Source organism: Cutaneotrichosporon oleaginosum (assembly GCF_008065305.1).
Source record: "Cutaneotrichosporon oleaginosum strain ATCC 20508 chromosome Unknown ATCC20508_contig01, whole genome shotgun sequence".
Taxonomy (NCBI): domain Eukaryota; kingdom Fungi; phylum Basidiomycota; class Tremellomycetes; order Trichosporonales; family Trichosporonaceae; genus Cutaneotrichosporon; species Cutaneotrichosporon oleaginosum.
Genome location: NW_027072170.1, coordinates 3,782,344 through 3,804,590, shown reverse-complemented (window position 1 = coordinate 3,804,590; position 22,247 = coordinate 3,782,344). Strand labels below are relative to the sequence as shown.

Sequence of the window (22,247 nt, the reverse complement as noted above, 5' to 3'; positions counted from 1 at the left end):
TAGATCCTCATTGATCTCCCACTCGGTCTAGACCCATGCACCTCTCTCTCTCTTTCGTCTCTCCTCTCCCGGCCCCCCTCTCCCTCTCCCATGCCGCCGTTCGCCAAGCGCAGCACCCGCCCCCGCCGCCGCCCCCCAGGGCTTCCGGCCGCCGGGCATCTCAACTAACCGCTTTACACCCGTGGGACTCGCTCCCGTTCTCTCTCCAGCTCTCTCCAGCTCCCGCGCGCTCTCGCTGTAATCCTCTGCATTGCGTCAGTATATATCTAACCATCAGCATCCGATCGTTTACGCCCACTTGTAATGATACATGCATCTATCCAGGCACCACTAAATGACCCCTCCCTCCCACTCACGACTCCATCTGCGAAAGCGCAGCCTGCGCGAGTGTCATGTCCAGCGCGCCGCGCAACGTGACCAGTTCGCGCTGGAACGCGAGCTCACGCTCAACCCGCGTCGCGAGCTTGCTCACGAGCTCGTCGACGAGCGGCGAGTGGCCGAGCTGCGCCGCATACAAGTCGAGCACGACGGCCGCGACGTCCGCCGCAGCCTCGCCGAACCGGGGGTCCGTGACGTGCCGTGCGAGAAACGCGAGCACAGGCTCGAGCGAGACATCGTCGCGCCCGCTTAGGGCGATGCGCAGTCCGTCCCGCTGCACAAGCTCCTGGATGAGGGCGAACGTCGTCGTGGGCCGCACGGTCTGGGATTAGCCTGCTTCCTCAACACAGCCTACCTTCTTCAACCCCGCATCCAGGGCCGCAGAGTACTTGAACGCCTTGAGATATCTGTCAAACTCGCGGAGGCGCTCGCGGCGGCGCGTTTCGACGCGCACCTCGTCCGCCGCGGCGAGGACGGGCACGTCGCGCCGCTTCGCCTTGATGTGTCCGCGCCCGAACACGGCCTCCATGTCCGCAAAGTAGTCGTATGCGCCCGACGCTATCACGGCCTGCTTGGCGTCGTGCGCCGCCGCCTCCGACGCCTTCGGGTCGCGCCGGCGCACGGACAGCGTGCCGTCCGTCATGCCCGCGGCGATGTGCGTGTCGTCCGGCGAAATCGCGAGCGACAGCACCGGCGCAGGATACCGCATCGTGTGCACGACCTTCCACTCGGCAACGTCGTACGCCTTGACCATGGCATCGAGGCCGGCGGTGAGGACGCGGCCGCGCGTGCCGTCGAATGCGAGGCTCGTGATTGTCTTCTGGTGGTTCGAGAGAGCGCGGAGACAGCGCCCCATCGCCAAGTCCCAGACGCGCAGGATCGGCCCGCCGGCAGACAGCGCCACGCCGCCGGATGGAAACACGGCCACGTCCTCGACGGGGGCACCGCCGTGCCGCATCGTGAGCGTGTTCGCCTGGTCTGGCGGCAGGCGCGCGTCCCATAGCCGCACCGTAGAGTCATACGACGACGAGAGGATGGTGTGCGGCGTCGCGAACACGGCAGCACGCACGTAGTCGGTATGCCCTTCAAATGTATGCAAGCATTCCTGCGTCGTCACGTCCCACACCTTGACTGTCCGATCGTCCGAGCCCGACAACACCTGCGGCAGGTGTGGTGAGAAGTGGGTCACGTGAACAGGCCTCGTCGATTAGTATTCATAATCTCCACAACACCCACTGATTGTGCTCCTTCATGGTGCGGAGGACGGCGCGCGAGCCCACGTCAAAGATCTGCACAAGGCCGTCGTCCGAGCCGGCAACCATGAGCTTGCCGTCCTTCCTGAACTCGCCGCAGCGCGCCACATCCTTGAACCGCGTGACTGTCTTGACGGGCTTTCCCGTCTTGGGCGCATACACGATCACGCGTGTTGATGCGGTAGCAGCATAGCGGTGGGGCTTGGAGGGCGAGAAGTGGATGTGGGTGACGGGCGCGGCGTGCTTGATGAAGAGAGGGTGTCGGAACGAGTGGAAGTGGCGCGAGTGAGGGTTCGTGGATGACGAGGCGCGCGGTGCGCTCGGCAGCGCCTGGAGCGGCTGGAAGTCCATCGGGGGGAGGGGAGTGAGGTGAACGAGGAGGTTGTTGAGGTCAGTCACGAGAATGGACCTCCACTCGGAAATCTTGAATGGAGGTGGAGGGGGTTACACGTCATTGTTGTGTGTTGTAATGGCTATTAGAAAGGGCTTATCAATTAATAGGTTTGCCCATTTCAATTTGCGCTGTCTTGCAACACTCACTGACGACGTCGAGCATGCATACAGCGTTCATGCGAGATGACAGACTGAAACTCGAGCAGCGCCCCAGCATAGCAGACCAAGCCAACATCTGCGATGGCCGAGACGGAGTGGGTGGACATGTCTCCCTACTCCGCTGTCCGCTCGCCAAATCCGGTGCCGTGTTATGCCGCGCCGGCATCCGGACCGGGCTCCGGTTTCAACCACTCCTCCCAGCGGTATATACACCCCACTGCACTGCCCATCCTCCTCTCCCACATCTCTCTCCCTCCTCCCTCCCATCTCACCATGTCCTACCTCGACCAACTCTTTGGCCTGCACGGCAAGACAGCCTTGTGAGCGCCCTTTTCCCCTCCTCGCCACTCCTCCCCCTGACCTCAGGATTACAGGCGCGACCCGCGGCATCGGCGCGGACATGGCCGTGGCCCTCGCCAAGGCCGGCGCCAACATTGTCCTCGTGCAGCGCAACACCAGCAACACCGAGACGCAGGAGCGTATCCGTGCGGTGGGCCGGCAAGCGGACATTGTGGTGTGCGACCTGGCGGACGCGGCGGCCGTCGGTGGCCTCATCGCGTCCGTGACGCAGACGCGCACGCTCGACATTGTCGTCAACTGCGGCGGGATCCAGCGGCGGCACCCGGTCGAAGTCTTCCCGGACGACGACTGGAACGAGGTGCTCCAGGTCAACTTGAATGCCGTGTTCCAGATCACGCGCGACGCGGGGCGGCACATGCTCGAGACGCGAGGCGGCGTCGCTGGCGCCGACGGCGCAAAGGGGGGCAAGTGGACGTCGAACGGCAAGATCATCAATATCTCGTCGCTCGTCGCGTTCCAGGGCGGCCTAAATGTCGTCGCGTACGCGGCCGCTAAGCACGGCGTGCAGGGCATTGTGAGGTGAAAGCTAATAACGCTGACCCCAGGTCAAGTCGTTCTCGAATGGTTGGGCGGCGAAGGGTGTCAACGTCAACGCTATTGCGCCCGGATACATCGCGACGGATATGAACGAGGCGCTCATTGCGGACAAGGACCGCTCGCGTCAGATCCTCGAGCGTATTCCTGCCGGGCGGTGGGGCACGCCCAAGGACTTTGAGGGCGCGATTGTATTCCTCGCGTCCGCTGCGTCCGACTATGTGTCCGGCGAGTGTATTGTTGTCGACGGCGGGTGGATGGGGCGGTAGGCTTTGGAGCGCGTAGAGCGTGTAGAGCTGGAGATGGATAGATTGCCTGGCGGATATGTCTGACAATGTGGCTTGAGCCACTGACTATCCTCCCACCAAGATTTCTCAGCCCCATGGGCGACGCAGCTGGAGTAGTGGGCGAAAAGACTAGCATTCTTGGACGCTCAAGTCGCCACCATGCTATCGTCACCCGTACCAAGTCACCCGATCTCCCGCTTGGTATGGCTTGCGTGTCCTCAAGTCATAAAGTCGAGCGCAGTTCCAGAGCCCGGCGCTGCATACAACGCGGACATCAGTCGTAGACTTGCAGGACTCGCGGGACCGCTCGCTCCCCGGCCAGGATGGATGGCTGCTTCCACATTCCGCGGCCATCCGGCATCGGCATCCTCTGACCGCCACAACACATCTCGATATCGTCCAGTCGTCTCTATCCCGCTCACTCGGCGCCATGGCAGCCCTCCCATGGCCGCTCCCGCGCGAGCCCACCCCCCTGGTCCGCGGCCTAGTCCAGCTCGTCACGCTTCCGCCGACGCTCGTCGGCGTCCTCCTCTCCCTCCTCTACAACACGGCAGACTACGCCCTCCGCCGCCCCTCCTATCCCTTCAAGCGACACATCATCCTCGGTGCCCTCCGATTCTTCCAGAACGCAAGCAGCGCGCTGCGCTTCGTGATGCCGCGCGACGCGGGCGCCGCGGCGATCCCCAAAGCCGCCGCAGCCCGCGGCAAAACGGAGTACGGGGTACGCATCGTCCCGCCCATCCCCGACGCCTTGCGGCTGCCCAGCACCCGCTTGACCGCCGGCATGGCGGGGGTACGCGCCGTCCCCGTCCCGCTCTTCGGCGTGGCGCCGCGCGGCGACGCCCCGTTCCGCCCCGCAGCCCACGGCGAGCTCTGTTTCCTCCACCTCGTCGGCGGGGGGTATCAAGTCGGGCACCCGCTCCGCTTCCCCCTTTCGACCGAGTACGTCGCGCGCACCGGCGTGCGCCTCTTCGCGCCAAACTACCGCAAGTGTCTCGACGACGCGAGCGGCTTTCCCGCCCCGCTGCTCGACATGCTCGCCGGGCTGCAGTTCGTGCTCGAGGATCTCGGCTTTGCGCCCGAGGTACGCTGCCGCGCCCGCCGCCGCGCTGCGTCCGGATGCCTTGGGCTGACGCCAGAACGTCATCCTCATCGGCGAAAGCGCAGGCGCGCACGGCGCCCTCATGCTCGCGCGATACATGGACGACCTGCGCGCGGCCGGCGTCTCCCGCTGGGGCCTGCCGGGCGGCATCTTCGCCAGCGCCGTAAGCCGCCCTCCAAACAGCTAACAGCAGCCGTGGACGAACGTGCTGTGCACTTACCCCTCAATCGACAGCAACTACGCGACGGTAGGCCCCGCCCCGCCGCCGCTGACGGCAGGACTGGCTCGCGCCCATCCGGCGCGTGATCGCGCCGGCGTTCGCGCGCCACTGCGCGGGATTCCTCACGCATCCGCTCCTTTCGCCCGCGCTCTCCTCCGTCGAGGACGGGCACTATGCGCGCCTCGCCGAGGCGGGCGTGCGCGTGCATGTCGACTGTGGGACGGACGAGATGTTGTACGACGACGGCGTCGCGCTCGTGCGTGCGATGCGGGCGCAGGGGCTCGAACCGCAGTTTCGCGAGGTGCCGCACGGCGTGCACTGCGAGTTTGCGTTCGCGACTCTCATGCCCGGCATATATCCCGGCGCGGGCTTTTCGTGGCCGCTCCTCCTGGGTGATCTCGACGACATGGTTGCGCAGCTGCGCGCGAGATAACGTCAGCCTATGCAGATAATCTAGGAGGACTAAGGCCTTGCGTTTGTCTGCCCCATTCACTCGCTCATATACATTGTGCAGGACGGTCTGATGTACAACTGGCTACGTCGTTAAATGCAATGTCCTAACGTTTCTCGTGGTGCGTCGTCATCGTGCTGCGTTCATCTCTACAGGTCTCGAGAGCGAGCTAGGCGGCGAGGCGCCGTGCGAGCCGCTTGCAGCCTCCGCACCAGTGGGCGGCGCAATAGCGCGCGGCGCAAATGTCGTCGCCTGTGCCCGAGTGCCGCTGCACATCGGCCGTACACGCGCGGCAGAGGACGAGGGGCGCAACCGCGGGGCGCGGGCACGGTGCGAGGGCAAACGGGTCCGTGCTGGCTTGCGCGAGGATGAAGCCTGCGCATCGAGCTGTTTCGACTGGAGGTGCGGGCGGGGCCGTAGCGGGGCGCGGGGCGTTGGCGACTGCCACGGAGATGGGCGCTGGGCGGCCGCGGCGCGCCATCACAGGCTGCGGGCAGATGAGAGGGGCGTCTGCGAACGAATCGTCGAGTGGCTGCGCCACGGGTGTGGGCTCGGGTGCCGGCGAGGCATCAGTGGCGGTAGCAGGGGGCTCGGCGGCTGGTCTGGCTAGCTCAGCTGGGGAAGGTTCGGCCGCGTGAGGAGTAGGAGTAGGAGGGATGACAGAGGAGACGGATTCAGCGACAACGACCGGCTTCGGTGCGGGAGGGTTCGTGTCGACCGCAAGGACCGGGCGGGCCTTGCGTGGCGGCGGCGGCGGCGGCTTGCGTACGGGTTTGTCCTTCGGCGGCGGGGGAGGCGTGCGTGCTGCGGGAGGCAGGCGCGGCGTCCGCTCCATGGGCACATAGGGAGGGCAGTAGGGGGGCGCTGCTCCGGGCGGGAGGGAGATGGGAGAGGGTGGGGCAGAGACGCTCATGGCGACGACGGAGGGATGTGTTGTGCCGAGCTGAAGAACGATGACGGGAGACTGACAGCGGAGAGTAGAGGGAGTATCGAGAGGAGAGAGGAAAAACAAGTTGCCTTTCAAGAACTAGTCGTGGGTGGCGATGATGTGAGAAGTGAGGAGGAGGAATAGGTGCAGATCGCCCTGCTTCTGTGCCGTGCTTCCGCCAACGCTCGGACGGTGCACGGGCGGGATCCCTCGATGGCTCGCGTGATAACTTGGATGCCGGTGAGATGCGGGTCAAGGCCAGAGGAGGGAGCGGCGAGAGCGACCTCGGCAAGCGTGATCACGACGAGGCGGGCGGAGATGAGGTTGTGCCACGATCAAGTCCACGATGTTGTCGACACGAGATGGTGGCGCACAGACCGATCGCATGCGTTGAGATATGCGAGAGGCGAGATCCGGCGCTCTGTGCTCACCGTGTCGAGCCGCTCACTCCCCACTGGCCACTCGCCGCTCGCCGCTCGCCACTCAGCTCCCGCTGACACTCACACTCCGTCCGCGGAGGTGGAGGGTGAGAGTGCGGAATGCTCACTTCGTCCAACCCCCCCCCCCACCCCTCAACGCACACATACATCATACATAGATCTCTATAAGCCTAGCTCGAGCGCAGCAGCGCGAGCATGGCCCAGCCTAGCACCCAGCCCGCCACGACCGCAGCTGTCGCGCCCTCGACGGCACGGCGCAGGCGGCGCTGCCACACCTCCTCGCGCCGGTGGCCCGAGTATTCGTACCGCGGGGCGTAGTCGTCGTCGTCGTCGCTCCCGCTATCGTAGCGGTATGGATTGATCGTGGGGTGGCGGCTTGGCGTGGCGGTCAGCTGGCGCGCTGGGCGGTCGCGCGAGGGCGAGAGCAGCGCCGTGAAGAGCTGAATCCCGTCTGTGCCGGGCAGCGGGAGAAGATTGAACAGAAAGAGCGAGAGCGACGCCATCTTGAAGTATCTGCGATTAGCGATGATAGTCAAGGTTAGATTGTCACTCACGCCAAGAAGAGGGCTCCCCATCGTGTCAAACTTCCCAGTAGCCGCGGGGCGCTCGTATCCACCTGCACCGCGTGCAGAACCGCCGCGCGGTCGCCAGACCACAGCACCGTATCTGCTCGCCGGCCTTTGCGGACGCGGATGCGCAAGATCTTCTCCGCTTCGCCGAGCCGGACGCAGACTTCCTGCGCGCCGCATCTGCACTCTCTGGCGTGCGGCTCGGCGAAGACACCATGTGGAGCGAGACAGCGCTCCTCCTCCCCGCCAACACGCGTGAACGCGACGAGGTGCCGATGCCCGCACGGCGATGACGGCGCAGCCCCAAACTCTTCGACCGGTACGCACCATCCTCCCTCTTGCATGGGTGGTTCAGACGACGAGAGGTACTGTTCCCATATGTCTCGGTTGCCGCCGACAGACACGTCGTCCAGATGTGTGATCAAATCGCCAGGTTGCAGCGAGGTGCGCAAGCCGGATGTCTGGGTAAGAGCGTTCAGCGACTGCACTTACTGGTGAAATGGAGGTGACAACCCGCCCCTGGGCGGAGTAGTCTGCCCACAGGAGGGGTGAGAGCCAGCCTAAGCCGAGCAGACATCCCCAGAGGATGAGGTTGTGCCATGGCCCACTGGTCGCAATACGTGCCCGTGCTCGTGTCGGGAGGTAGTCGACCGAGGAGGGAAAGACGACGCTTGCGCTGGGGACAACGGCGTGAATAGAGAACTGGAGCTTGGAGGGCGCGACGTCGTCCAGGGCGGCGGCGAGCGCATGTCCCGCCTCGTGAATGAGCTGGGCCAGCACAAGGGCCAACACTAATGTAGGGAGGTGGACGAGCGGCGTCGTGACTCCTGGTATCTGGTGTGAGCTGAGACACGCGAGCGACCTCACCAGAGGTACCAACCCGGGGTTGGAGCTGTGTATTTCCCTCGGCCCCGGCTGCGGTGGGGGCAGGGCGCGGCGGAGCAACCTCGAGGCGGATGAGTGAGCGGCGTGTGCCTCGGCTTCCTCCCATACTGCGCCCCACGCGCGCGTCAGAGCCCACAGAGCGCCGAGCAGTGCTCCCGCGCACCCCACACATCCGGCAGCTACACCGGCGTCGTAGAACCTCCGTGCATTCGCTTTCCCGCGCATGGAAAGACACCCGACAGCGCGCTTCGGGAGCCCATTGAGCGCGCCTGTGCTCGTCGAGACCGTGAGGCCTTGGCGGGACACGACCCACTCAGAGCGCCGCGAGAGTGTGTGGTATGCGGCCGGGGTGAGCTTGCGGGCCTTGGCGAGGGAGGGGGCGGTGCGGAGGGCGAGCGTCGGCGCCGCGCGGAGGGCGAGTCCCAGAGCCAGGAGGAGGAATAGGGGGAGGAGGACGTCGAGCATCGCCGTGAGGCGAGTGCGAGGGATGGGCAAGTGGGAGATGTTGAGATGTCGAGGGGGTGGAGGCAATCGCTGGTGGAGGTGGTTCGTGCGTCGCCACCAGATTTCGTGTAGTGGCGCGGCGCGGCGTCGAGGGCAGGCGGCCGCCGAGGGGATGGAGGCCGAACCAGAGGGTCTAGTTGGTTGGCGTTGCGTTCATGCATGTCGGGTGTGCTGGGGTAGCGGCGACGCGGTTGCGGACGTGGGGGCGGACAATGTTGAGGAATCTGGACAGTTCGCATAAACATCATCTCTCGTCATCTTGTCTGGCCTGCTCATCTCGCTGGCAGTTCGTCCGTGACATTTCGTGCATCTCCGTGGTACATCAGCTGTGGAGCTACAGAGAAGTGAATGGAGCTGTCTACACTCGTTTGCATGCACATACTGCCGCGTACAAGAAGGCTCACCCTCACGCTCCCAGACGCCCGCACATTGTCATTCGCAACATACGGCACGCCCTCTGACCCGCCTCTGGTCTTCCTCCACGGTTTCCCGAGCTCACGGCTCGAAATCGCCGCAATCTCACCCCGTCTCGTGTCTCTCGGGTTGTACGTGATCGCGCCCGACCGCCCGGGCTTCGGCGCCTCCTCTCCCCTTCGCGGCCGCACGATCGCGAAATACCCCGACGACATCGCCGTGCTCCTAGACCACCTAGGGATCGCGCGCACAGCTCTCCTCGGTGGCTCGGGCGGCGGGCCGTACGCGCTCGCGTGCGCGGGCGAGCGCGTCGCGGCGCTCGGCGTGCTCGCGGGCGCAGCGCCGTGGACCGCCGGCGTCAAGATGCACCTCGCAGACCGGTGGTTCCGGTGGTGCATCCGCACAGTGCCGGGTCTAGTCGCTGCGCGGGTGGACGCCGCGTAAGTCCCAGTTGCCGGACATGAAGCCGTTGGATGAGAAGAAGAAGTGGATAAGTGAGAAGAAGTCAGGAGCGTGAAGAAGTAGCATAAGATACTGAAACATTGCTCACATACTTGCTTCGCAAAGAGCTTGCATTGACGCTCTGCCTCAGAATGGGAATCGTTTCCTCGTCATGACGCCGATGGGCGCTTGGAGAGAAGTGGACATGTTGTTCGTCACTGGAAGATGCGTTAGGGATTGTCAGTCATCAGCGTTCTCTTATATTTCTGGGTGCAGCGCTCGCCTAGATCGCTCGAGGCGAGAAAATGCCAGGTCCAGAGGATCTGAGCACGACAGCGACGCGCACGGATACATGCTGCGGCGCTGCTCACTGGCCGACACAAGTGGCTGTGGCGACGTTCCTGCCGGGACACAGCTCGGATAGCCCTGTGGCTTGGAGCGTTTGATCCCATGCCGCGACTGCTCTTCTTCTTGACATGTCAGACACACGCGGGCATACATATCTGTCCGCTTGCTGTGCTTCTTTACTTTACGCCGTTCGGAGGATGATGTGCACGCCCGAGTCGCTCTCGACGAGCGGGCTCAGCTGGCCAACCTCGAGCGCGTAGGTTGCGTCCTGGTGTCAGTTTTCGTTCTCATTCTCGTCCTCTGCCTTCTCTCTCCCGCTGCCTCCGTCTGCTCTTCCTCTCCCTCCCTCCGCCTCCTTCACCCCCTCCATCTGCTGCGCTGAGCCGCCCGTGGCACTCACCTCAAATGCCTTCTGCATCTGGCCGCGGCCAAAGAACCCGAGGTCGCCGCCCGATCGCGCGCTCGAGCAGTCGCTCTCAGTGCTGGCAATCTTGGCGAACTCGGCCGCCCGCTTGTCCGCCGGCAGCGCCTGCAGCGTGTCAAGGTATCCCTGGATCTGTGCGCGCGCCTCAGGCAGCGTGCGGGTGATGTTAGGCTTGGGTCAGCGCCAAAGCCGATACATCATGTGTTTGTGTGTATGTGCCATCATAACGAGGTTGCGATGTCACCAGAGCCTCGAGCTGTACGCCAGCCCACCTGCACCCACCCGCCCACCTACCTGCTTCCAGCTGCTCGGACGGCGGCTGCCGGTGTGCTTGGCGAGGATGTGGCTCGCGCGGACCTTGCCCTCGGGCGCGGCCGTGCCAGAGAGGTACTTTGCGCCGGGGAGGGACTTGACGGCGTCGTCGCTCAGCTCGGCGGGCTTCTCCCAGGTGCTCTGGCCAGTAGAGCCGTTGTAGAAGTACGGCAGCGAGCGCGAGTTGGACCAGCGAATTTCCCAGCCCGACATGATGAGTGATGTGGATGAGGTGGTTGGTGTGAGCGTACTCTACGAGGTATGACGTGAGGGAGCACGTGGCGCGGAGATGGAGGAGTGTCCGCGACTCTTTATCGTCTTTGCTGCAAGTGCTGATGTTGTTGCATGTAGGCAAGCATATGCATGTCAAGATGGCAAAGCGTGGTCGCCGAGGTAAAAGATGATGGGAGAGTCGTCTCTAAACTTGGAGCATTGAAGATGTCTCGCTCGCGATCGATGTCGTTGTGACGACTTTTGCCGCACACATAAATCCTCTTCCACACACTCATCATGTCGACACACGCACCGACATCATCACCAACAGCGACCCAGACGCCCGCGCCCGAGGAGAATAAGTGGCAGGACTGCACGTGCGTGAACTCTTCGCCTGCGTCTCCGCAACCGCGGACCCCGCTAACGCAAGCGCCTGTCGGCTGACCGGCGCCGCGACGCTCTCAGGCGTAGGCCTGTACGCACTCTACGAAGCAGGGCAGCAGGGCGCATTTGCCAAAGTGCGACCCAAGGGTGGCCCGCGAGGTGCGCCGATCACAGCGGCGGTTGGTGTTGGTGAGTCGCGAGGAGGCATGCGAGCTGGCAACCCGGGGAGAGGGACAACTGCAGCTACGAGGAGCGGCTAGAGGACTTGAGGGGAGCGGGCGCCGCTGGACTTAGGCTGGCAGGCGCCGGGATTCGACAGGCAACCGGGTCGGAGAACAGCGGAAGCGTCTGGAACATGCTGACTGCAGTGTTCCTCGGGTTGGGCATTGGACGACTGTTCGTGTGAACGAGGGTTGGAGGGATTTGCGGGACAGGAGTTGGGGAGCCAGTGGGCGCCGACAGCGCGCTTGGGCGGGAACAGTATGTACGGACGGCGCTCGGCCGTAAGCAATGCATCGCATGTCTTTCATCCACGGCAATGCGGGGCTCGGCGTGAGACGTGGTCGGTTGCGGGGCAGACGGAGGCACGATGGGGCCGCCATCCGAATAGGCAGGCTCCAGAGTGGGCACCAAGCTCCGGCGTCGTGCATTGACAACGAGGCGAGGAATGCTCTCCTCCTCCTCCTCAGTTCCTCATAGGACATCCTCTCCGCTCATGATGCGCTCCGGCAGGTTCCATTGGCAGTGGAAGTGTTCTGCCCCGTCGCTGTCGGGATAGACCGTCCCGCCAGCGTGCCTGTCAAGCATCTGGAAACGATGTGACATCAGCAGCGGTTTGAGCTGCTGAATATAGCACGCCGAGACATGAGGAGGCCACTGACAAGAATTTATCAGCTGGGCGATGTGCGCAACTGAGCTGTCCAGTACGGTTGTGGATCCATCAGCGTCTTGATCGTATCTTAGACCCGTGGAATTGCCTTGTCGTTATTTCCCAACCAACGACGCTGCAGCTGCTCCCTCGTCCTCACATCAGCAAATGAGCTGCTCGCGCCGAGCACTGGATACTCTTGCTGGCCAACACTAGAGCCGGCGGTTAGATTCCAAGCTCCGTTATCGCCCTGGGCTCACGTGTCCTCGTCCCTGCGCGATGTGTGAAAATAGAGCTCCGGCCGAGCCATAACAGGCACCATCTCTTGTCATCCTGCTCGTGCTGCTCGACTCGAGACTCAGCTAGGCGTACAGCGTGCAGGGCGTCGGAGAATCGCGCTTCTCACTTGGAATGAAGGGAACGAGGGCGAGCGAGCGCGAAAGCAAGAGAAAGACTCAGAGCCCTGACGCCGATGGCGGCGGCGGGAGGCCTCCGGGCCGGGAGGTATGTTGACGCGGGCACCTGCATTCGGCATTCGTCAGCAGGTTTTTGCAGCGGGGCCCTACCAGACAATAGAGGCGGCTGGCGGCTGGCGGCTAATGATTTGGGGACGCTGACATGTATTATAAGACTCTCTGCCGAGTCTGTCTCCACTCCAATCACGATGAGCAAATCGCCCAAGCGCTCGCTGGAATTTATCGACGCCGAAGTGTCCGCTCCGTTCTCGGTCAACGCGACGGCGGTGAACACGCCCGCGGGGCCGTCCCGCGCACCCTCTCCCAAGCTTGATGTCGAGAAGGGTCACAAGACCAAGGCCGACGGCGCGGTGCATGTCCGCCCCGCTAAGCGAAACATGACCGAGGTCGACAAGGTCGAATACCTCACACACCAGGTCGAGCATGGCGAGCAGAAATTCCACAAGCTCGGATGGATCCAGCTCGTCGTCGTGCTCATCGTCGAGGCTATTGCGCTCGGCTCCCTTTCCCTCCCAGCGTGAGTCAGCGAGCGGCGACCCCGGTGACCTGGGCACCTGGCGACCTGGCCTAATCGCCGGCGTCGGGCGTCGGAGGCTGTCAGGCTTATCCGGAAATGGCGGATATCGTCGCCGTGACCGACGATCGAGATCCCACATCGAGGAATGCTCACACCAGTGCGTTCGCCACCCTTGGCATGGTTGCTGGCGTCATCATTACCGTCGGCATTGGGTTCCTGGCAATCTACACCTCCTATGTGAGTTGTGCGCGGCTGCATGAGCAGAATGAGCATTGTCAACCAGCAATGCTCATGCGGTTGGAAGGCGGAAGAACGGGAGAAGCATTGGAAGCCCTTCTGTGTGCGCCCCTTCCACAGACTCGCCGATCGACGTCCACTTCCATCCCCCGCTAACATCAGATCATCGGCCAAGTCAAGATCAAGTATCCCCAGGTCAAGCACTACGACGACGTGGGCCCGCTGCTCGGCGGCCCCGGCGTGCTCGGAAAGGTGTTCCGCGGCCTGCTCATGTTCGGCTTCGTCGCCTACCTCATCTGCCTGGTCGGCTCGCACTGCTTGACTGGCACGATCGCGTTCCAGACCATCACCCGTGTCGACATCTGCTCGATTGTCTGGGGCGTCGTCTCCATGGTGCTCCTCTTCATCTGTGCGCTGCCGCCCTCGTTCGCGGAAATGGCTGTGCTCGGCTACGTCGACTTTGTGTCCATCATCGCCGCCATCCTCATCACCCTCATCGCGACGGGCATCAAAGCGAACGGGCAGCCAGGGTCATTCGGCGCCGTCGACTGGTCCGCGTGGCCAAAGGAGGGCACGACGTTCGCGAGCGCCATGGTCGCTGTGTCGAATGTCGTGTTTGCTTACTCGTGCGTATCTCTTAGAAGATCCGCTGACGCCAGATTCGCTATTTGCCAGTTCTCGTTCATGGAGGAGATGCACACGCCCAAGGACTTCAAGAAGTCCGTTTGGGTGCTCGGCCTGACCGAGATCGTCATCTACACGTGCACCGGTGCGCTCGGCTACGCGTTCATCGGCAAGAGCGTCAAGTCGCCCGCCCTTCTTTCTGCAGGCGACACGGTGTCGCGCGTCGCCTTCGGCGTCGCGATCCCCGTCATCATCATCTCGGGCTCGATCAACACTGTCACAGCCGGCCGCTTCACCATCGACAAGCTCTTCAGCAACTCGACCATCCGGTATGTGTCCGATGCGCGTGGCTGGGCCGTCTGGATCGGGTGGGCGACGATCGCGAGCATCGTCGCGTGGATCATCGCCGAGGCGATTCCATTCTTCTCCGCCCTCCTGGCCATTATCTCCGCGCTCTTCATTTCGGGCTTTAGCTTCTACGTGCCCGGATTCATGTGGTTCGTCCTGGTGAAGGAGGGCAAGTGGCACCACGGGTGGAAGAACATCACGCTCTCTGTGCTCAACGTCGTGTGCATCGTCGTTGGAGTGGTGTGCCTGGGCTGTGGCACATATGGAGCCGTCGAGGACATCCGCCTCTCGTACAAGCTTGGCACTGTCGGCTCGCCCTTCTCGTGTAACAAGGCCTAGGCGGTTCCAAAGTAGAAATGTAGAGTACTCATAGACCAGCTAGACGCTCGGCTCAGGTGGGCCTTGTATGCATCATATCTGTTAACGAGGGAGTGTGAAGCGGTTCATGTGGTTCTGTACCACTCACTGCCCCACTCCAGGGCTAACCCACTCTCATCTGCTGTGCTAAAGTTCTAGTAGTACATCCATTTCCTACAGTCCAGCGCGGTATACCAAGTCCACGCCCACACGTGGGGCGTGCACTCGCAGAACGCGCTGCATCCCTCGCAGTGTGGGCAGAAGCACTCGAAGTCGCAGCTTCCGCAGTCCTCGCAGAGTTCGCAGTCGTCGAAGTGTGGCCGTGGGCAGAGGCACATCGTGGGGAGGGTTGGGGAGCGTTGGAGGATGGAGGTGTTCGATGCCGGGAGGGGCAGGATGGGGCTGCTTATGTACCCCTTCGGGGCGGCGTATGTACCCATGGTGGTGGTCGGTGGATGGGGGGAGGTGTGCCCCAGGACGATGTTTATGTGTCCACGGCACGCTTGCCTGATTGCATCACTCGCATTGCCTCGCACCGTATCGTTGTTTTCGCGTGTCCTCGACATTTCCATGTTTCCATCACTTTGCATTGCCTCGCACATCGACGTTGTCCTCGCTGCAATGGCTGCGGTGCACCGCGTCGCGTCCTTAGGGTGATAGGACGGGGTGATTCAGAGCGGGGCAGATCCACTCGCACTGATGGATACACTGCACACACCAGCTTTGTGCTCATGCATCACATGTGTCTGTAACCTTGAAAGTCCCCCGATCTGGACCTCTCGTGCGCACGTACGGTGCACCGCCTGGGCGAGTCGACGCCTAGTGCAGCAGCACGTACACGACATTTGAAACGGGATGCAGTGCGATGAGTAAAACGTCTCGCACACTCGCGCCCATCGCTTCCCCGCTGGAGCGGGGGACTGCATGCGACAGGTAACGCCGTTGCCTCTGCCCCAGGCATTGGTCCATCTCGTCATCCGCCTTGTATTTCGCTCGGTTCCACGACTCATCCTCACAAAGGCATCCTCATACCGGGAATGTTCCAATACAAATCAGCAGCTGCACCTCTGAAGTGCAAGTAGGTGGCAAGGGCTGATGTCGCTGAGCAGGAGTACGTGTGGAATCGACTCTGCGCTCAGGTAAGTCACAATCGTGGCTCCACACGGTGACGAAACATCAACCACGCTCGGCCAGTTAGTCTGCCCATGCTGCCTGCACCGTCACATTTGCATCACTTCGGGGCACAAACACACGTCGGCCAGCCACACTTGTTCCCGTGGTTCGCACATCCGCCGCACGTACGGCACGACTCGCAGTTGTCCATGTCGCCCATGGGTGGTAGTGTAATGAAGTTGAGGTCGTAGAGAGGGGTTGAGGGTGTAGCTTAGGGGAAGAGTGGGGTAGGTTGGGGTTGTGGACTCTACGCTCCTGATGTGGACTTATATCGATGAGATGCCTCGCCACCCACATCGAAGGAACGACTCGAATCGGCCGCGTCAGTGCCGCCACCGCTCGACTCGATGCTTGCTCAGTGACATGTGTTTGTGGGTTTAGAGCGAGCGGAGGATTGCAAGGCCTGGGGAGGCTACAAATGCGGTGCAAATCGGGTGCAATGGCCTTGGTTATTGATTGCACCATTTTGAAAGATCCACATCGAGGCCATCGAAGCAGATGCTCCAGTAAACGTTCGTGTGAATTTAGAAGACAGTTTTGCGGGGGTGCGTAAGCCGATCATAGACGGGGAGAACGAAGTTGCTGCACTCAGTACCCGCGCTTCCACTCCGGATCGGAATAACTCTTCTTCTCAAATCGACAGGACGAAGGACAAGACGGGACGTCCGGTATCCGGGACGATGCCCAGTCAAGCATGTCAACCACATCCGCTACGTCCAGTACGGCAAGCAAGGCCAGGCCTGCACCGCGCCTTTTGTATCGTTTACCAGCTCACCAGCGTTCCTGCCCGTGCACGCTCGCGTACCTGGACCCAAGACCTGGTTGGACAAAGGTCGCCGGCGCGTGCACCGCGTGGGTCAGCACGCGGTGCACAGACGTCCCCCGCTTCGTCTTAGTGGACCCATTAAGTGCTGGCCTCGCTTCGGAAAAGAAAGAAGAACCGTTTGGGAATGGTAATTTGGTTGCTCCGTAGCAGTGGGCGTGGCAGGACGCAGCGTTCCTCGAAACTCGATGCATCCCCGAAAATTCAGACAACGGCAACTGACATCTCAGGCACGGTGGCACAGACCACTGGCCTAAACAATCCGGTAAATTCCGCCACCCCCTAGCTCACGCGCTCACGTTCACGCTCGTTGCGGCATAGCCCCCCGTGCACGGCAAAAACATGCGGTCATGGATTCATGATCGCCGCTGCGCATAAACGTCGCGCTCGGAGCTTCGGAAGCGCCCCTCAGCTTCGTTATCGCGGTGATCGTCGAGGGGCGCCTGTGAGTGGTGCGAACAGGCTGAACGACGGCTGACAACGGGCTGAGGCGTACACGGAATGAAGCAGTATCGCGGTCGGGTGCATCGTGGAGATCTTGAAGAAGGTATCGAAAGAGAGGTAGCATGGACCGCTTCTTAATGACATCAGTATCATCGTCGCTCGAGTTCAATATGACCTTGCACATCGAGAAGAGCTGCCGGCACATGCATCGACAGCCATGCCGATATCACCGACAGGCATTCTCTGTGAGCATCCTAGTGTTGACCTCGCTCACCGCATCGGACGAAGATAGGCGGACGAAATGCCATCTCGGAATGGTACATTATGTACAGACAGGGCTGGTAGACACAGACACAGACACGGCTAGTGGTACACGGGGCGGATGTATGTTTCCCCTTTCGGTCGGTGGTCTTCGTTGGGGCGCTCGTTGTCAGTGGCCGCACGTTACTACACAGTGACCGCAGATGTAGCAGCAGGTGCAGCCGGACGGGTGAGGGGGGTAGCCCGGGATCTTGATGCCGGGGTCGACGCCGGGGACGGGAATGGGATCCGGAACCGGAATCAGGACACTCTCGGGCGAGCGGGGCTCGCGGAGTGTGTGCAGCGCCGTGTGGAGGCGGGTCCGCATCAGAACCGTATTGTGCAGGTGCGCGTCGGCGCAGTCGTGGGTGCGTGCCGACCGGGCAGGGAGACAACGGAGGGAGGTGGCGTGAAACATGGCGTGGGATTAGGTTGGCGCTCGGACTTGTACGCCGAGTGAGGCGCGAGGCCTCGATGCTCGAAGCGGTGCGAGGATGGGTGCGGGTGCGAGTGGTGGATGGGGGATGGGGCGAGGGTGGCGACAAAGGTGCCGTCAGTGGGCAGATGAGAGGCGAGATGATTGTTGGGGGAGAAGAGAGAAGTGGAGACGATGTGGAGGGTAGATATAGCGTTCACGGAGGGTTCTTTGAAGGTGAGACCAGATGGGATGTTGCTCTCCCCATTTCATCTCCGCCGTCCTCATCCCCTATGGTTAGAGAAGCACACAGTTCACAGCCCATGCAGCCCATGCGACCCATGCAACCCATGCCTCACGGACGGGTGGATACAGGTAGGAGGTGGATGGAGGGCAGTGAGACGGCCACGACCAGAGCATTAGAGGCTGTGCACCAGTGTGGGACTGCGGACTGAGTGAGGAGTGAAAGAGGGGGGGCGGGTGGCAAGACGCCAATGCTGGTGCTGTTGGGGACAGTGCCACTGGCGTCCATGTTGAGTGTACCTCGGCCGGCACCATGGATCACGGACAGCGCTGAGGGGGAAGGCAAGATGCGAGATGCGAGATGCAAAGACATGCCACGAATCTGGAGACGACTCGATACCGGAGCTGGCGGCATCTGGAATGGGTGAGCAAGTGTTTCCTGATGGCTTGTGGCTTGTGGCTGATGAGTGCTTGAGGAGGACGAGTGCGTGATGAGTAAGTGAGTGAGCAAGTCAGGTGGGATGAGTGAAACCGCCAAATGGGCGCAGCGGGTGTCGCGCGCGGAGACTAGTTCTGTAACGCACCATCGTCCAAGTGGTCGAAGAGCATGGAGTAGATGTTACAACCATAATTACTCGCATGTATGGCTCTGTCCACTCCGACACTCCGCCCCGATCCCCCCGTTTCCGCTGCACGCCGCCTGGATCCACGCCGTCACAATCCACAGTCCACGAGCTCTACGCCCCACTCGCACCTCGCGCCTCGCGCCTCGCGCCTCTACCCATGCGCCCCCTGCAGCCCAATGACTCCGATGTCCTCCCCCTTGCGTCTGGTAACTTGGGCGCCGGGATAACTGGCTGCCTGAAGCCTGCACCCATGGAGCGTGTTTGGCGTGTGACGCGGATGACCGTGCGCCTCCTCGTGATTAGCACCTCGCCGCTGTCGAGCTGGTAGCACTGTCTGACTCGCTGTTGAGCCGGTCCAGCCGAAGTGCCCTGCTGAGCAGGAGTGAGTGCTTGGGGGAGGGCGCACTGTGTGAAAGTGTATGAGAGGTGTCTAGATGCGACGAAGCGATGAGGATGGAGGGAGGATCGCGAGTGAGGAGGATCGAGTGGGGACGAGTGGGGAGTGCGCATCTCTCTCACACACGCTCTTGTTGCCACCTTCCTCCCCATCCTTTCCCCTCTCTTTACTTTCTCTCTCTTCTCTCTTCTCTCTTCTCATCCTCTTCTCTTCTGTTCTCTTTCTCTACCTCGCTCCCACTCCACTCGTCGTCACTTCTCTCTCTCTCTCTCTCTCTCTCTCTCTCTCTCTCTCTCTCTCCGCTTCCTAGGCAATCGCCATCATCCCTCACATCTCGGCGACATGACAGCAATCCCCAAAGAATCGCTCAAGCCCCAAGCTACCACCAGAATCATCTTCCCACTCTCAAGGACGCCGCGCTTTGACGTTGCCGCCCCTATCGTCTGGCAGGCATGGCACAGCGTCCACGAGCAAGGCTGCAACCCCATCACGGTGACGTGGCTGCCTGAGCACGCCGATCTCCTCGAGATCATCGAGAGCTCGGCTCCGTGGAACAACCTCTTCGCGGAACACCCAGAACTCAAGCCAATGTATGACCGCGATTTCTGGGCCACCGACGCCAAGTACCCCGAGATCGTGGGCAAGATGGATCGGCTTAACCAGCACCTTGCGTCTCGGTGAGTTGAGCATGCAGCTGTCGGCAGCGTGACGATGCGGGGCGCGCGGGCGCTGTGAGCGGGTCGGCGAGTGACGCAAATACTGACGCCTCAAGGACAGTGCTTCTTGGTACCGAAGAGGGCGACGACAAGATCAGTTTCGCGGACGTCCTTCTGTGGGGTGTCATTCGGGGTGAGTCACAGGCAGTGTGATGAAAGTCACAGCTCATCCCAAGCCAATCACATTTCCAGCGGCATGATCTTTAATGATCCCAGACGCACTCACTTGCTTCGTTGGTTCAAGTATCTTGACGCCCAACCCGCACTAGAAGCCGTCCGCAGAGCCCACAGATTGGCCAAGAACAAAGTCGAGAACGAGCGTAGACGCCGTCGCTCGTGCGGCGAAGGACTCGACGCCATCCTTCCCGCCGTCGAGGAAGGTGGAGTGGTCGTGCGTTTCGGTGAGTCGCGATTTGACTCACTTTCCCTAAAGCTGTGACTTTCTCCAACCGCCACTGACGTTCCGCACAGAATGCTCCACCTCCTCATTCCTTCACGTCGGGCAGCTCAAGGAGCTCCTCGTTAACCGCTACTTTGCCGACAAGCACAGCGGACACCTCCTCCTTCGCTTCAACGATTTGCGCCCCCTCTCAGAGGCGGGCGACTTTGTCAACGACATCATTGCCGACCTCGGAGCGATCGGCTTGTCGTTTGACCGCATCTCCCGCGTCACCGATCACCTGGACGCTATGCGACACTATGCGCGTCAGCTCATCCAGACCGGCAACGCGTACATGGACGACGCGCCCGATGACATCGTGGGTTTGAGCGCGCAAAGACCATTGCTCACATCAGGCGGAAGAGATGAAACTCCCCCTGACGCCCAGCCCTCGGCGCGATACTCGGATTGAGGTCAATCTCGAACGCTTCGAGGCAATGCTCATGGGCACCGGCTCGGTGGAAGGGCGCTGGGTCGTTCGCGCACGCATTGACTCCGCTCCGGATGCTGAAGCTTTGCGTGACCCCATCATTCTGTTCCAGTCGGCTATCAGCGGCAACCAGTGCGTACCGCACGTAGCCGATGCTGCGACATGCACTAAGATCAGTTCATCGTCAAGTGTCTGGCCCACCCACTACTTTGCCGGTCCCATTGTCGACCATTGCGATGGTGTCACTCACGTCATTAGGACAATCGACAGTGCCGCCAGCAAGCAGCTATACATGTGGTTCGTCGAGCAGTTAGGCCTTCGCCCACCTGTAATTTCGTACCTTCCGTGAGTAGCTGCCCAATGCGTCTAACGCCACAGTCGCCTTGACATTGAATGTGGCCCAAGCTCGCACAAGGAAGTGGAGCACCTCGCACACGAAGGTCTGATCCGTGGGTGGGATGACCCGCGCGTGGGAAGCGTGAGAGGTGAGCCTTTCGCAAACCATAGGAGCGAGGTTGACCGAAAGGCATCTTGGCTCGAGGGATGACTCCCGCCGCCCTGAAGAAACACGTCCTGGACAAGAGCGAGGTCATTATAGATACGACACTTTCGTGGGACGAGCTTTGGTACGCGAATCGACGTGCCATCGATACGGTTGTACCACGCTACTGGGCAATCTCTGATATTGGGGCGAGGTAAGCTTTGTTTCGTCAGGCGACATTGACACAAGTGTGGTGGCCAAAGTTGAAGGGATCAATCGCATCTTCACAAGTTCAAAGCCCCTCAACAAGCTCAATGCCGAAGTGGGCACCAAGCTCATGGTGTACACCACTCACATCTTCCTCGAGCAAGTCGACGTGCTCTCGCTTGTAGAGGGAGAGGAGGTATAGTGATTGTCACACGCGACGCTGATGCAGATCACGTTAATGGACTTCACCACAGCGGTTGTCAGATCGCTCATTAAAGCACCATCACCCCAAGGAACCGTGGTCAAGAGTCTTACTCTTGCGCTCAACCCCCACGGCAACCCCAAGTTGACCTCCAAACGGTTCCACTGGTTGCCAGCAGCCGCCCCTACTGCTGTGCTGGGCGGTGCGCTCACGCCTGTGGTGCTTGTCAAGTACCCACGGCCGAATGTGAGTTACGAAGAGGAAATTAGCGGCAGCCTCGTTGATATTAGTACATTGGGCAGTGTGAGGTGCGCACGCCGGCACTAGCTTCTCCACAGGTCGGTCAGATGAGGAAGGGCGATATCCTCCAGTTCGAGCGCAAGGGGTTCTATGTCTGCCATGGAACTGCGCCGGAGGGTGGTCTAGAGTTTGTCGCCATACCCGAGTGAGTTTATCAACTTGAGTGCAAAACACGACTGATGACAGGGGCCGCTCGCCGCGCCGTCGTAGTACGGTTCTGTCATGAGAAGGAGGGGGCGATCTGATTGTACAGCGACGGAGAGTTAAAAGTGCAGAGTCGGATAGGAGACTGCCGACGACGGGAGTTGATCCGGCGGCACGACCTTTCATCTAAGGGAGATGTCAAAAGCAGAAGCGATCTGTGCAGACCATGTCACCCCGGGTGCAGCAGTGTTGCCAAGACGAGCTGATTGGGCGTTGATAGGTTGTACAGTTCCAAGCGTCCGTGGGCCGAGTGTGAGTGTGATTGACTCACCGAACACGATATGGAGACCAACTCGACTCTCAGGTTGCTTAGCAGTGAGCAATGGATGAGTATTTGAGCGTCATCGAAGCAGGGGAGTCGAACGCTAACGCCAGGCCCATCGCTACGCATTACTCAACAACTCGGAATCGGTGACGAAGA

At 61.4% G+C, this 22,247-nt stretch overlaps 10 protein-coding genes across 10 annotated transcripts; 6 read left to right on the top strand and 4 right to left on the bottom strand.

Moving 5' to 3' along the window:
- Positions 1-706: 706 nt before the first annotated feature.
- COLE_01545 (uncharacterized protein) lies at positions 707-1,982 on the bottom strand (the record flags this gene model as incomplete). Its single annotated transcript, XM_018423867.2, has 2 exons — positions 707-1,577; positions 1,615-1,982. The coding sequence occupies 2 exons, from the start codon at positions 1,980-1,982 to the stop codon at positions 707-709; spliced, it is 1,239 nt and encodes a 412-aa protein (XP_018276946.1).
- A 474-nt stretch (positions 1,983-2,456) lies between these two features.
- On the top strand, positions 2,457-3,346 carry COLE_01544 (uncharacterized protein; the record flags this gene model as incomplete). Its single annotated transcript, XM_018423868.2, has 3 exons — positions 2,457-2,503; positions 2,550-3,057; positions 3,089-3,346. 3 exons carry the CDS (start codon positions 2,457-2,459, stop codon positions 3,344-3,346), a joined length of 813 nt encoding a protein of 270 aa, XP_018276947.1.
- A 448-nt stretch (positions 3,347-3,794) lies between these two features.
- On the top strand, positions 3,795-5,119 carry COLE_01543 (uncharacterized protein; the record flags this gene model as incomplete). Its single annotated transcript, XM_018423869.2, has 4 exons — positions 3,795-4,448; positions 4,504-4,629; positions 4,660-4,713; positions 4,745-5,119. The coding sequence occupies 4 exons, from the start codon at positions 3,795-3,797 to the stop codon at positions 5,117-5,119; spliced, it is 1,209 nt and encodes a 402-aa protein (XP_018276948.1).
- A 187-nt stretch (positions 5,120-5,306) lies between these two features.
- On the bottom strand, positions 5,307-6,050 carry COLE_01542 (uncharacterized protein; the record flags this gene model as incomplete). The annotated part of the gene is made up of 1 exon (XM_018425522.1): positions 5,307-6,050. The coding sequence occupies one exon, from the start codon at positions 6,048-6,050 to the stop codon at positions 5,307-5,309; it is 744 nt and encodes a 247-aa protein (XP_018276949.1).
- A 625-nt stretch (positions 6,051-6,675) lies between these two features.
- On the bottom strand, positions 6,676-8,424 carry COLE_01541 (uncharacterized protein; the record flags this gene model as incomplete). Its single annotated transcript, XM_018423870.2, has 4 exons — positions 6,676-7,018; positions 7,060-7,535; positions 7,567-7,908; positions 7,942-8,424. The coding sequence occupies 4 exons, from the start codon at positions 8,422-8,424 to the stop codon at positions 6,676-6,678; spliced, it is 1,644 nt and encodes a 547-aa protein (XP_018276950.1).
- A 411-nt stretch (positions 8,425-8,835) lies between these two features.
- Positions 8,836-9,321, top strand: COLE_01540 (uncharacterized protein; the record flags this gene model as incomplete). Its single annotated transcript, XM_018426873.2, has 1 exon — positions 8,836-9,321. One exon carries the CDS (start codon positions 8,836-8,838, stop codon positions 9,319-9,321), a length of 486 nt encoding a protein of 161 aa, XP_018276951.1.
- A 526-nt stretch (positions 9,322-9,847) lies between these two features.
- On the bottom strand, positions 9,848-10,615 carry COLE_01539 (uncharacterized protein; the record flags this gene model as incomplete). Its single annotated transcript, XM_018423871.2, has 3 exons — positions 9,848-9,934; positions 10,067-10,261; positions 10,385-10,615. The coding sequence occupies 3 exons, from the start codon at positions 10,613-10,615 to the stop codon at positions 9,848-9,850; spliced, it is 513 nt and encodes a 170-aa protein (XP_018276952.1).
- Positions 10,616-10,912: 297 nt separating this feature from the next.
- Positions 10,913-11,259, top strand: COLE_01538 (uncharacterized protein; the record flags this gene model as incomplete). Its single annotated transcript, XM_018423872.2, has 2 exons — positions 10,913-10,992; positions 11,046-11,259. 2 exons carry the CDS (start codon positions 10,913-10,915, stop codon positions 11,257-11,259), a joined length of 294 nt encoding a protein of 97 aa, XP_018276953.1.
- Positions 11,260-12,339: 1,080 nt separating this feature from the next.
- COLE_01537 (uncharacterized protein) lies at positions 12,340-14,408 on the top strand (the record flags this gene model as incomplete). The annotated part of the gene is made up of 5 exons (XM_018423873.2): positions 12,340-12,371; positions 12,498-12,860; positions 13,019-13,097; positions 13,260-13,723; positions 13,757-14,408. The coding sequence occupies 5 exons, from the start codon at positions 12,340-12,342 to the stop codon at positions 14,406-14,408; spliced, it is 1,590 nt and encodes a 529-aa protein (XP_018276954.1).
- Positions 14,409-19,759: 5,351 nt separating this feature from the next.
- Positions 19,760-21,848, top strand: COLE_01536 (uncharacterized protein; the record flags this gene model as incomplete). The annotated part of the gene is made up of 10 exons (XM_018423874.2): positions 19,760-19,964; positions 20,035-20,321; positions 20,359-20,564; positions 20,610-20,777; positions 20,811-20,917; positions 20,959-21,127; positions 21,163-21,316; positions 21,350-21,568; positions 21,613-21,767; positions 21,809-21,848. The coding sequence occupies 10 exons, from the start codon at positions 19,760-19,762 to the stop codon at positions 21,846-21,848; spliced, it is 1,710 nt and encodes a 569-aa protein (XP_018276955.1).
- Positions 21,849-22,247: the final 399 nt, after the last annotated feature.